Here is a 13,551-nt window from a genome sequence, read left to right as displayed (position 1 = left end):
ACAAATGTCTCTAAAGATGATATCTGTTTTCAATTGAAAAGCAGAGTTGTGACATCATAATCCCCTCGAGATTCAAAATTAATCGGGTATTTCCCTCAAACTCCCCTGCGAACAAACCATCGTCCCAAGTTTTGCCGAAAAATCCCGAGCGCGGCTTTTTATCCTGCAGAACTTGACACCCTCATTTGTTTAGAGCGAAACTATCGGGAAATACTCGATAATTTTAAAGCTCTTGGTGTATTACTACTGAATATTTCTCTCCGCGTATGAATTCCCTATTTGAAATATCCCGACCTCAATCCCACTCCTTCTCTCTTTGAACACCCCCTCCTATTTTCCTCTCAAGATCCATCAGGCAACGCTTAACCCAACTTCTCTCCCTCGCTACCAGACGTCGCATTCATCTCCCTATTCATGTTTACAATTTTTTTATTTTTAATTTCATCATTCTCTCCACCTCAACCCCCGATGGCTATGCCATAACACCATTACCATTACATTCACCACTGCCATTACCTCAATTTTGTTATTATCGAGTGATTAACGTGTACTTTGTGATCTAGGTTATAGTGAAAATTGTTGTTGGAAAATAGTGGACGAGTCAGTCGAGGCGGATGATTGACTAGAGAGTTTTGTGAAATCATGTGAAATTTTCTTTTCCCTCGAGGTAAATTGTTTCATTTGTGGGACTGTCGAGTGATTGGAGATATTTACGAGTGGACAACAGTTGTGAAGGGGATGATGAGGGGAGTGATAAGCGTTATTTGCTCTTGGATATGTGGATACTGTTGTTTGTGAGGAAGTCATACTGATTCAAAATAATGCAGAGGGATTACGAGGATATTTAACGATAATGGAGCTGAAGGTTTGGGTTGAGGGCATTCAACGGATTGTTTGTGGGGTCACCGAGACCACCACTTGTCAGGTGGGTATTTTTCATTATTTCGATAAGGAGAGCGCGGGTTTCAGGGGGAACTAGATGTTTTAATTAGGCCGGTCTGGAGCAGATGGTGGAGAACAGGAAGAGTAGGTGGAATAGAATATAACCGTTTGGTTGGGGAGTCACACATGGATGATATAGTTGGGCGTGATGACTCCCCCTATTGAATTTCTGATGGAAATGATAACTGTGAGGCTTTTTTCGTCGTTTTGAATTTTTATTATTTTTCTAGGATGTTGTTTATGCACTGGCCCACGCCACTGCACAGTCGGGGAGGTTCACACTCGTTGAACGATGGAGGAATAATGAGAGATTCTTGGCTCCTTATGAAAATCCTTTGACGGTAATTGGGGGATAATTGGAAGATCCACGTGGGACAGTTTTATGAGACAGAATTGAGGATTTTAATAATGTAAAAAGGCGATTAAAGTCATTAGAGTGAAGTCTGTGGAACAATGTTGTACTCATTGAACATTGTTTTCGAAAAATAATTATAATGGTAACAATATTTCTTGATGAACAACACTGGAGAAATATTTTCATCCTGAAAAGGCATCATTTCGCTTGAATGATCCGTCTCTTGAATCATATATTTCGCTTTTGAAGGCAGAGGGATTATTCATGTGTGAAGCTTTCGTACATTCGAACGGAATAATTTCATTCTTAGTAATTTTCAACTTGTGATTCTTTGCTTTAAGCCAGATTTTCTTGAGGACGTTTTTGCTTTTTCTCACTCTCAGTCTACGAAATAGTGTTCTCGAAGTAAATATCTAATTATTACTGCAGATTTTGATGAAATGGGGTGAATACTCTTCTGACGTTCAATTGATCCTCCGACGATCGAGTACAGAGGTAACTAAAACTCAAAATCAAAGCTCAGGGAACAGTCGCTCACCCCATGGGACTCGGGCCAATGGAATGCAGGGAAACCAATTCGACCCCCTAGTTATCAATAGGGGCCACGATAATGGGAGAAACAGTACCACGAATTCCACGTCCGAGTGCAATGAGTCACCGGAAGTGCTCAAAAGGAATCGGGACATTAGGAAGTCGCTTACCTTCAGTGGACTGCATGGGACGTCCTCAGAAGGCAACACCGAGGTAATATTTTGGAAATCAAGCCGTTATACCAGCCTGCAAAGGCTTTTCGTTGGGAACTTTAGAGAATGGGTTTCAGGCACACACGGAAAATATTGCTGTTGTTCAACCGACTTTGCAATCGAAGAGTAAGGATGGACAGACACGTAGGAATGTGCAGAAGAGCACTGATTCACCAACAAGAGGTTCAGCTGGTGAAGGTGGGCTATGTAGAGAAATCGAAATAAAAAAATAAAATATTGGAAGGATTTTCAAGAACTTTGGTCTTTCTTTTCGTTGAAGTATTGTCAAACATTTGTGATTAAACATTTACGAATTTCAGGCACCGAACTAAATTACATAACATTTTACTAGAATTTTATCATTAAAACTTTGAAGGTTTTCATTTTATTCTTCATTTTGGACTGTTGAAAAAAATTAGAAGCCTACTTTTTGAGAAATCAGAAAATTACATTTTTTAAAGATTAAAACTCTTTGATCAATAATTTATAAACAATTGATTTCTCATCCTCGAAATCATTTTATTTGTAACAACTTCATCGATATTGCAAATTTGACTATAAATCAATTTTATGCCAAATATAATTTGAATAACGCTAATTATCTAAGATTTTTTCTTCAAATTTTTCTTATGAAATTTAATTCACAATTTTGACCAAAAAAATTGAATCTTTGGGAGTCTGAATTTGATTCTTGGTTTTAAATTGTGAAGACAAATTTTGAGGATCAAAAGGAAAATTAGAACACCCTTTTTGAAGAAGATGCATAGAATGATTGGAGAGTTGCAATTTCTGAAGATTACGAGCTTTTCTCACATATAATTCGTAACCAGTCACCTTTCCACCTCCAAAATATTTTTCTCAAAATTGTAACAAGTTTATCCATGCTGAAATTTTCACCAGAAATCAGTTTCATAGCAAAAGAAAGTGGTTTTCAAAACTTCAAAGAATTTTGACGATTTATTTATAAAAAGAGAATGTTTTAAAAATGTAGTTTTTTGCAAAATGTAATTTGAATGACTCTGAGCCCATTGTTTGTGAGTCCATTAATTTCTTCCAATTTTTCCCACGTTGACAAATTTGATGTTGAAAATTTCCTGTTTATTTCACGTACACGTTTTCGTCCCTCAACACATTCTCGTAATTAGCATTATGTTTGCTAAATTATCCCACGATGGATGACTATACGGGGAAGGATCAAAATATTTTCAGCGCAGTCAAGAATAAACTGAAGAATGCCATTTTTTAAAATTGTGTTCCCTTGAAAATCCACTAATTAAGAACACATGACCTTTTAAAATTTTAATTGTCAATCACTCATCATCAGCATAATTCAAGTTCTGAGAAGATATAAATCATCCTCTTGCACGTATGAAAAAATTGTATAGAAAATTTCCATACGATTTTTTCATACGTGTATCATCATTTCACTTCTGAATTGTCTTTTATATTCTGTTCCAGGTGTCTCCCACTTGCAGCAAAAGAAACTCCGAGAAGTCCCGCCATACAGAGACCCCCCAGGTCCCGAAAGTTCCCCCCATCGGACCCTCCCCCCCTACCGTGACCCACCACCCCCAATTGTCACAAGTCCAACGCGATCTCAAGCCCCTGAGGCAACCAATGATAATTATTCCCACCTGAAGGATGAGCAGTCCTCCCCGAATCATCCAAAATCAAAACGCAATCTCAATCAAGAGCTGCAGGATTCCAAGAATCCTATACAAAATAAAATACAGAATAGTCAATCACCGAATATGGTCACTGTGGCATATACTCAACGTTACGCCGAGCTCATAAGACTAGTCAATAGGCAGCGCGATACGATAAATGCGCAACAAGTTGATCTCACAAAGGTTGGCATTGTTGTCTCATAATAATAATTATCTAATCGCATTCTCTGTTAATGAGGCCTGGAGAAGATGATGAATATACTGCTTTGTTCTTTCAGTTTGACGCAGAAATTTTGTACTGGGAGAATAAAAATCGAGAGCACTTCAATCAAATGGATTATATTTCACAGGAGATCAATAGGATTGAATCGACTGGACGATTGATCGATGAACAGGTGAATGAAATTTTTTCCCCATCCACTTTACATTTCCAAATATAATTTTGGAGTTGAACAGATAGTGATTTGAATATTACATTCGTATTCATTACGTTGGCATCTTACATTAGATGAAATTTATGGGGCAATGAAAAGAGATCCTCTTTGAAACTGAGGAAAGTTCTGATGAAAGAGTTCTCTTGACGTTTTTTTTCCAGAAGTACATAATTCCCAGATGATATTGGTTATCAGGTTTCGATTATTATTTTTTTTTTTTAAGGTATTCATAGTTACGTTTATTAAAAATTTACTTTTCTCGAAGAAAATATTTATTTCGAAGACGTAATCATCAACCTTTTATCAATCACTAATTGAGACATTATATATATTTGAATATTTATGTCCAAAGGAAATAAAACAAAGAATTGTATAATCTAGGATCTCAAGCAAAGATTATCCTTGTTCCTAGGCTTAGGGTTATCCCTGGCGAAATAGATTGCTGACAAAAAAGGTGACACCAATTTTTTAATAAAGCATAATGGAGAAAGTAAAAAAAATTGTCGAATTTTTTCATCAAATACTTCTTGTGCACGCAAACAGTGGCGTGACCCCCTGTTAAATTAAACCTTAACAAAGAATCCCAAAACAAATTTGATCATCAAATCCATTTTTTCCAGTTGAACGAATTAGTTCACACAGAAGAAGAGAGCGAGCTAGTCCGCCAGCAAGAGAAGACCCTGAAATCCGAGATAACTCTATTACGTTCAAAATTAGCAAACTGCGAGACAGAGTTGCTCCAATGCAAAAACAAAATTCGCCTGGTGATGGAGGAATTAGCCCTAGAACAGCACAACATTAATCGCGAGTCAGAGGAGCGTATGCTGGTGGAGAGAAAAGTCGTCAATGAAATGGAGCGACTGCAGAATGATGTGGAGCAGGCTAAACGTTTGGCCGAGCATACTAATCAAGCGGCTGAGGCACTCAAACAGGAAGTCTCTAATCTCGAGGCGGCAATTGTCGAGAAAAAAATGCAGGTGGAGAGACTAGTTGCTGACATGAAGGAGGCTAATCTGCAGAGTCTAACTGTGGCGTGCCAGGACGAGCAGATCAAGCACTTGCTGGAGGGAGCCCAGAAGCCAGGAAGTACTCGCAAGATGATTGGTTCACCCAGGCAACTAGAAACTGCTGTACCCACTAGCAAAAATCCACATGGCGTTTGGGTGTAAATAATTAGGATTTTATTACTGTGGATGCATCCACGTTAAATGAGAGATAAAGATAATGAGAGCATCGATCATTTGCACTGTGTGAAATGTTTTAACGTTTTATTTAGGTCGGTAAAAAGTCACTTTGTACTGTTGAGAACAAAATTTTATGATATTTTAGGTCACGAATTTTTTAGGCCTCGAGATTTTAATTCAATTTTTGTATTTATTTGATAAGGTTCTTTTATTTACGAAATTTGTTTTGTATTAGTTAAATTCTTGAGTAATAAAGTGTAGTACTGAATTTTTTTAAATTATTTTTTTGCTGCTTTTGCTTCCGAATGGAAGCCTTGTATTTAAGCGATTTTCAATTTTTTAATTTTGATGGCAAATGGCCTAGAATGTTATGAAACGTGAAGAAATGTTTTTAGGGTCAGGTCTGTATGTACAGTCCAGCACTAAAGTTCGTAAACAGAATACATAGAATGCAAGTTCAGGCTGTTCACGAACTTTAGTGCTTGACTGCATGTGTGTGACAACTTGAGTTTTTGATGATCAATCGTTAGAAAATTCAACATAAATACGGTGAAATTTGTCGATAAAAGTCCGAAATTTTGGCTCATGGTAGCTATGATTAAACTTCACTTTGGTGCGCAGTTTCAGTCCGATCGGTCCAGTAGTTCCTGAGATATAACAATTTCTTTAAATTTCGTTTTTTCTCAAAATCTACTCGCCTCGATGGCCTCTATCCAAACAAAATGAAGTTAAAATTCGCGGTTTATCTGTCCTTGGGACATGATATACTATTTTTTATGATATTTATGTGTCCAATACTGCGTCTTCGTCAGTCGGAATAAAATAAACAAACATTCTCGTAACCGAAAATTGTAAGCTTTTCGAGGTAATGTAAAAAATGTAAAAAAAACCGTCGAGGTAATTTTCGTAAATTACAACGGTGAAGGACGGTGTCATTACCAGCGTCATTTACACGTCCAAGCCTGCACTCAAACCTTCTTTCGAAATTTCGCGCGGGAATGATGGGCTCAACAATGGCGTCGTGACGCCTCTGTACTTGCAAAAATAAAGTTCCTAGAATTGCAGCCATTCGTCCACGGAAAACATCCATCAGCTGATTGTCAGTGATACTTTGACAGAGTAAAAAATTACATTCAGCATAAAAAATTGGAGAATGTTGTCAATGGAGAGAATCCCTGACCAAATTGGATACCTCGTGCTGACTGAGGATGGAGCAGTACTTGCGGTAATTATTCTCGAACGAATCATGATAAACTAAATATATTTTCCATGGTTGCTCATTATTAATCCATGATGAATACCTTGAATCAATAATAAATAAATTTGCCATCATACAAAATACATGTAATATTTAATATGCATTAGAATTCTATTATTAATGATCACAAATACATCTTTCATTATGAATCACTATCATGGATATTAAATATTCCAGTATTGATGTGATTCATCTCGATTCATGCCCATAAACAGAGAAAAAAAGATTTCCTCAACTATTTTGTAATGAAAATAAAAATGGTTCTGTTTAGTCTGGCGGCGAACTTGAAAATGACGAGTGGGTGGCCAATATCGTGACTGGCTTAGTCACAATGACTGATAAGATTGATCCAAACACGCTTGTTGGTAACGAAGCCTTCAATAAAATTTCCATCGTTTATCTGAACCATTGCTACGTTATTTGTTTATCGAACAAAAAAATTCATGTGCTGAAGAAGAAAATCCGCCCCTCCATCGCTAGCCAGCCAATTGCAGAGCAGCAGAGTCTCATAGAAATTTAAGAAATTGATCGATTATTAAGAGTCTGAACTAAGTTATTCATTTTTCATCGAAGTGGTTGAATGTTATTAAAAAGTAAAAAAGAGCATTTTCGCGGATTCTTTTTTAATTTTGAAAACATCTCAGGAACGAGTGGTGAATAGTAAATAAAGGGCCATTTTTTCGTTTCCTTCCAAAATCATTCGTTCCTGAGACGGTTTTGTGATTTAATATAGGAAAGTTCGAATTTAATTTACAATGATCAACATTGAATCCCATCAATCCACATTTTTACATAAAAAAATTAATCTAAAAAACTGATTTTTTTTATTCTCAAAATCAATTGAGAATGTAATCAAACCATCTACACCAGAACGAAATTAAATTTCCAATGAAACAATACTCACTTTTATCAACTAATAATGTATTCAAAAAAAATCCACCATTCACAAATATATTTAATCCACAAACTAGTCTCTCATTAATTACATCAACGAAATCCCGTCGATTCGAAAAAAAGATTTCCACCAAGAAACTCGAATCTCCCATTACAATACCATACTCATAAGTAAAAAAATGCATTTATTCAAATACAATTTGCAGATGGAACAGAACGAAAAACGCTTCCACTCGGAAGCAAGAGGGAGACATTAATCCAAACATTTAATCTGACGAGCTGTAGGAATCTGATGACCCCCAATGTCTCTTATCACGTTTCTTCCCTTTAGAATGTTTGCCCTTTGAACTTTTGTATTTTTTGTGCGTCTTCCTACGCTTCTTTATGCACCTCCCCTCGACGGAATGTTTCTCCACAGATGTGCTTGGCTCCTCCACATCCCTCTCCCTCTCCTTGCGTTTGCCCTTGTGCCTGCTCCTGTACTTATCCTGCGTTCTCTCAGACCTCGAGCTACATTGGCTATTGGAGCGTCTCTCATCGTCACCTGGTGATTCAGTTGAAGAGAACACCTCCACCCCCTTCCTCTCCCTGTACTCATTGATGGAAATACGATACCTGGTGTCTGGTTTCTCCTCATCACTCGATCTGCTCGAACTCCTCGACACCTTCTTATCGACATACCACTCCTTCTTGTTGGCATCCTTCCTGAGAATGGTCGAGTCAACTGGCGCACACTTGACAACAGTCGACTTGATCTTTCCCTTCGACCTTCTGCCCTTATCAGTGGAATTATCAGCTCTCCTGCGACCCCTCACACATTTTCGTTTCTTCAGGGGTAACTTTGTGTCTGAACTATTGGAGCTGGAGTCACTGTCACAGGAGCTTGATGAAGTTGACGAGCATTCGCTGCTGGAGGACAAGTCCTCATTGTGTCTGTCGTCTTGGCTCTGGTTCTGATTCATCAGGTCCTTTCGAATTTTAATTACGAGGGCTTTCTTGCGAGTCTGGGGGGCTTCCTCGTCGTCCTCTGAGCTGGAGTGTGAGGCAGCTCGAGATCTAAATTTCTGGGGACGCTTGGTTTTTCGCTTCTTGGAGTCTTGGTGGTCATCTTCGTCGTTAGAGCTGGAGGTCTTTCTGCTTCGTTTCCTGGGGGTTAAACAGTCTCGCCTCTGGGACTGCTTTCGAGGGCTCTTCTTGCAGGTCTTTGACGTCTTCCTGGTGCGCTTGGTCTTGCGCACCTTCTTCCCCCAGTTTTCGCTCTTGTCCTCTGAGGAGGAGTCGCTGGAAGTACAGTCCATGGGGGCTAGGGGCATCGAAGCTTTTCGACGGGCTCCACGAGGGTTCCTTCGGCTTGGCTCCTGCGAAGTGCTTGGCTCCTCCAGGGAGGCTGGGGGCGGCGAGGGAGAGCGAGGGCTGGGATCCACGGCGGCAGAAGTACTGGGACCAGCTACTTCACCGTCAGAGGAGGGGATCTCGATTATCTCGGGGGTTCTCTCGTGGCGGGGCTTTATGTATCCCACAACCTCGCAGTCGGATTCCTCGGAGTTTGAGGAGATTGTGAAGATCGTGGGGGAAACTGTCGGAATGCGCAGCTGAAAGACTTGGCTGACTGTACTTGGCCCTGAAAAATTAAAATTGATAGTATATCCAATAAGGATCCCGAATAAGGGTTATACGGGATAAGTTTAGTTCGAACGTTTTGCTGGGGATACCCAAAGTGAAGAATAAGATTGGCGAAATAGATTGCTGGCCAAAAATGTTTCATCTATTTTCATTCTGATTCGAAGCTGTGTGATCGCCCATTTTGACGATTTTCCAATTTCACTTGGAAATGATGTAGAATGCCGTGAAATGAGATGATATGTTTTTAGAATTTTTTTAAAATAAATCTTTACGAAAAAGGGAGGAAAGTTCGAGCTAAAAATGTGAAATTTTGTGGAATAAATTGCATTGATTGGGAGCACATCTGGGGGAAATTTCGGTTCACCCTAGAAAAAAATTGGATTGGAATTTTCTACCCTGATGGTAACTGCCGTCCAAGTTAAAAATTACGAAATTACTAATCATCTAAATGAATCCCGTTAATTACCTGGCATATCAATGGGATGAGGTCCAACCCCAGGCATCTCCACAGGCCCAACGTCCACATTATCAACGACCCTCACATCAGAGTCATCGCTCGACGAACTGCTGCTGCTGCTGCTGCTCTGGGCAGGAGATTGCACACTATTCATGTACCCACTGGGTAGCCCATGCGTGGGATACGTGATATAATTGTCATACGCCGCCATCTCGTACCCCGTCCTGGCATAGTTCATCAGCTCATGAAGAAAATGATCAGTATGGATTCCAAAGTGTGGTCTGAGCACGTCCCTCAGCTCAGCACTCCTCAGGTCGTGTCTCGTAAGAGAATCCATGATTGTCCTGAGGACATAGGCAATGTGGGGCTCATTTCCATTGAGCAGAATCTGGAGATCTCGATTGATCCAGGGAATCAGTCGGTTGAGCTCGTAGGGATTCGACCTGAAAAATTCAGCGCTGCGTTCAAGGGCTCCAGTGTATTGTCCGTGGAGAGGGGCTGACCATTCCCCATGCCTGTAGACATTCCTCCTGTAGTCTGAGGGATTGCGACGTCTGTATCTCAGCTCCTCTCGTGACACTGTTGGCACTCCCTGGCCCGGAATTGGCAGAAATCTGAACCTCCTGCTGGGGGTCATAGTGGTCCTGTAGGCGAATCTCCTGGTGACTGGATCCTGTACGTGCCTGATGAAGTCGTAATCCAAGTTGATGAGCTCGAGGTTGATGTCCACCAGTGGTGACACCTGGGGAGGGCCCACCATCTCCCTTGGCACGTGATACTGATCGTAATCCTCCTCTGATCGAACATTATGGATTATTGATTTGAAGGTCTGCTTGCAGAGAGGGCACTCGGTCTTTATCTTGGACCACTGCAGGAGGCAAGTGAAGCAGAACTGGTGCAGGCAACTGTCGGTGAAGGAGGTATTCACCAAGTGACCCAGGCATATGCTGCATTCTGGCGTTGGAGAGTTTGCTCCACCTCTTTCTCCTGGACTTGCACTCGCTGTTGGCTCCAATTTTACGGGCTCCTTCGTCTCCGGGACCTCCTCGAGGGGTATTGGCTCCTCCATTTTGTAGAAAATTTATTGTCTTGGTGGGCGCTTTCACTGGAATGGAAAATTTAAGTTTTTATTAGGCGAGGGGGAAATTTCGAACACAGGGATGATTCCGGGCGGATAATTGACAAAATTACATTTCAAAACAGAACTATTTTCTAAGATCATTGCATAATTGAAACGAGTAAAGGAGTAAAATGTAATGCATCGTCTTATCACTATCTGTCCCCCCAATCAGCAGGAGCGAAATGTACAATATCGACATCTTTACTTGTTTTCAAATATTAATGACTCTAAATTTTTGAAAAATAGGATATTCTTCCATGAAGAGTACATTTTCTCCCTTTGTGATCAGCCTAGTCTGAGCTCGATTGCCAAATTTGTTTCTCAGTTATGAAAGTTGAAAGAAACACCCAAATGTCCATTTTGTCTCACACGCCCCTAATTATGTCGAGTACAAGTCATCGTAGGAGAAAATGCCAACAGCTACTTTCTATGGAGAATTCTCTCATCAACAAGAAATTTCTTTTGCTTTTTGATAATCACGATAATTGACAAAATTACGTTCCAAAACAGAACGATTTTCGAAGATCATTGCATAATTAAAACGATTAAAGTGGTAAAATCTAATACATTGTCTTATCACAATCTGTCCCCCCAATCACGCAGGAGCGAATTGTACAATATCGACATCTTTACTCTGTCATATGAATGACTCTTTGAATTTTTTATATCATTCGCTTCCATGAAGAGTGCATTTTTTCTCTTTGTGATCTGCCTAGTCTGAGCTCGATTGCCAATTTTGTTTCTCAGTTATGAAAATTGAAAAAAAAACCCCAAGTGTCCATTTTGCCTCACTCTCCCCCGAGTTATCTCGAGCACTCGTCATCGTAGGAAAAAATGCCGACAGCCACTTTTTATGGAGAATCCTCTCATCAACCAGAAATTTCTTTCGCCATTTTCCCCTAAAATTTCTCACTTCCGGAGTAATGAGATATTTGACAAATAAATCACATTCGACTCATCCAAAACTTTCCCCATTTCAATAAACTATAACCCCCCTCCCACCCTGAAATTCCGTTATTTTTTTAGTGTTAAAAAGTTGCTCAACGTACCAACATGTTATGAAAACCGCGAAGAATTACCTGCGCTGATTTTTCGCCCTGCAATTAATATTCAGGCTGATTATTCAAGTTCACACAGGTTTAGCGAAGAGTAAAAATGATCCTGACTACTCACAAAGTACGTGAGTGTGTCGCAATGAGTGATAGAAGCCCTGTGACACGAAGTGAAGGCGGATTGTTATCGAAAATTGGTCACGTAGAATAATTGATCGTCAATGCTGCACTGTGTTCCATGAAACTGCGTAACTCCATTACTGATACGATTAATTAAATAATTGGGCTACGCCCAGTGTTTTACAACGTAGCAGGCAATTTTGTGGTGCATACGATGGAGTATCGAGTCGTAAAAAGTGTTTTTGGTCTTGTCTATTTCAGTTGTGCGTGGATGTATTTTTCCACTGATGCCAAATCTCCTTTCTCAGCGTGGAATTTGATGAGCTCTGCTGAATTATTTCTAGGAAATGTTAGAGACCTCTCGATGAATAACCAACGATGGACGATGATTATTGCAGGCCAATGTTGATGATTACGCAGCTAGTTGGTTAGTGGAAAATCCGGGGATACACGATTAATAAATAAAGAAGGCTTAGTTGAGGCACAGCTGAGATTCACCGCAAGCACAATAGACCTCCTCACGGCTTGCCTCCATACTTCACCGTAAATCTAGGGACGTCAGCTGACAGGGATCGAAACATGCGAATGAAAAAACACTAAGAGTGTGCCCTGGGGGGCGGGGGGCAGGTGCGCATGCGGGCATTCACGGAGGTGGACGAATGGCTCCGATGATTCGCGAGGGATTTTGTTTTGGAATTGGAATGACTTGGAAATTGTATTGGCAAAAATGAACGCCCGTTAGTGACAACTTAAAAAAGGACACTCTCTAATTTTATTATCTTCAGAATCCACTCCCAGTATTAAACACAACATCGTAATTAAAGGGATAGCGCACCGTTTTTTTTTTCATACTAGAACAGGGCGCGCGCTTCGCGGGCGTATTTTTTTCCATGGGTGCCAGAATAGTAATACTTTACCGTTTCTCACTTTCATTAATTTTATCTCAACAATAATGCAGGAAAAATGGATGGTTTCAACAAAGACTTCCCAATGAGAATTTTTGCTCATCATAATTTCCTCATCTTTTTCTCCGTTTCTCTTTTGCTTATTGCGTTCTTTTTAATTTTTAGAGATGTATTACATACTATATACATATACAGTATAGTATACTATATATGTTTTTTTTACAAAACTATATAATTTTTTTACAGTCCAAACAATTAAAGGATAAAAAAAAATTGCAGGCGGCTATATCTTCGAAACCGCTGTAATTGTACGTAGATACGTCTATGGTCTTTCCTTCTTTCTCGAATTTCCTAGAAACTCCTTGCAATTCCGTTGAATTTTCTGGAAATTCCTTGAATTTTTTCGAAATTTCAAGAAACTTCTCGAATTACTTCGAAATGTCTATATAGAATGTTCTAGAATTCCAATAGATGGCGCTGCACATAAAGACCGTTTCCCAAAATGACCCCGCATATTGAAACCATAGACTTATCCACGTTAATATCTAGACTGACCTTACCACTTCACCAGATATTTACACTCTTTACTTTATACGATGTTAACTCTCTGATTGCCAATTTACGATTGACGGCAGAGCGTGCCGATCCGCCTTTTATAGAGAATTTTGAATCTAGAAATTTCTACACTGGAAACTAGCACCCTGTCGATATCTTATCGATCGATCGACGGTTGGTAATGTATTGATAGTCAGCATCGCCGATAGATGGCGCGGCTGCATAAGCATTTTTTCACCGAA

At 39.7% G+C, this 13,551-nt stretch overlaps 3 protein-coding genes across 7 annotated transcripts; 2 read left to right on the top strand and 1 right to left on the bottom strand.

The window, feature by feature from the left end:
* The first annotated feature begins 361 nt into the window (after nt 1-361).
* Nucleotides 362-5,603, top strand: LOC107043160 (ras association domain-containing protein 8). Of its 3 annotated transcripts, none has more exons than XM_015264513.1 (7): nt 362-925; nt 1,173-1,283; nt 1,727-2,041; nt 2,166-2,238; nt 3,499-3,890; nt 3,986-4,102; nt 4,762-5,603. In XM_015264513.1, exons 1-7 carry the CDS (start codon nt 854-856, stop codon nt 5,308-5,310), a joined length of 1,629 nt encoding a protein of 542 aa, XP_015119999.1. In that variant the 5' UTR covers nt 362-853; the 3' UTR covers nt 5,311-5,603. The 3 variants fall into 3 exon arrangements, with proteins under 3 accessions (XP_015119999.1, XP_015119991.1, XP_015120008.1); XM_015264505.1 differs by having other exon boundaries at nt 2,118-2,238; XM_015264522.1 differs by lacking the exons at nt 362-925; nt 1,173-1,283 and adding an exon at nt 1,297-1,439 and having other exon boundaries at nt 2,118-2,238.
* Nucleotides 5,604-5,724: 121 nt separating this feature from the next.
* Nucleotides 5,725-7,553, top strand: LOC107043150 (ragulator complex protein LAMTOR4 homolog). Its single transcript, XM_015264495.2, has 2 exons — nt 5,725-6,550; nt 6,855-7,553. Exons 1-2 carry the CDS (start codon nt 6,479-6,481, stop codon nt 7,101-7,103), a joined length of 321 nt encoding a protein of 106 aa, XP_015119981.1. The 5' UTR covers nt 5,725-6,478; the 3' UTR covers nt 7,104-7,553.
* On the bottom strand, nt 7,521-12,405 carry LOC107043136 (E3 ubiquitin-protein ligase Topors). 3 transcript variants are annotated; one of them, XM_015264466.2, is made up of 4 exons: nt 11,851-12,405; nt 11,727-11,774; nt 9,567-10,662; nt 7,521-9,098 (listed from the first exon to the last, which is right to left on the bottom strand). In XM_015264466.2, exons 3-4 carry the CDS (start codon nt 10,624-10,626, stop codon nt 7,744-7,746), a joined length of 2,415 nt encoding a protein of 804 aa, XP_015119952.1. In that variant the 5' UTR covers nt 10,627-10,662; nt 11,727-11,774; nt 11,851-12,405; the 3' UTR covers nt 7,521-7,743. The 3 variants fall into 3 exon arrangements, with proteins under 3 accessions (XP_015119952.1, XP_015119962.1, XP_015119970.1); XM_015264476.2 differs by lacking the exon at nt 11,727-11,774; XM_015264484.2 differs by lacking the exon at nt 11,851-12,405 and having other exon boundaries at nt 11,757-11,775.
* Nucleotides 12,406-13,551: the final 1,146 nt, after the last annotated feature.

This window comes from Diachasma alloeum, unplaced genomic scaffold (genome assembly GCF_001412515.2).
Source record: "Diachasma alloeum isolate Michigan unplaced genomic scaffold, Dall2.0 Dall_scaffold_00179, whole genome shotgun sequence".
Lineage (NCBI taxonomy): Eukaryota > Metazoa > Arthropoda > Insecta > Hymenoptera > Braconidae > Diachasma > Diachasma alloeum.
The sequence above is the reverse complement of the archived record's forward strand: the minus strand, read 5'-3'. Positions and strand labels throughout refer to the sequence as shown.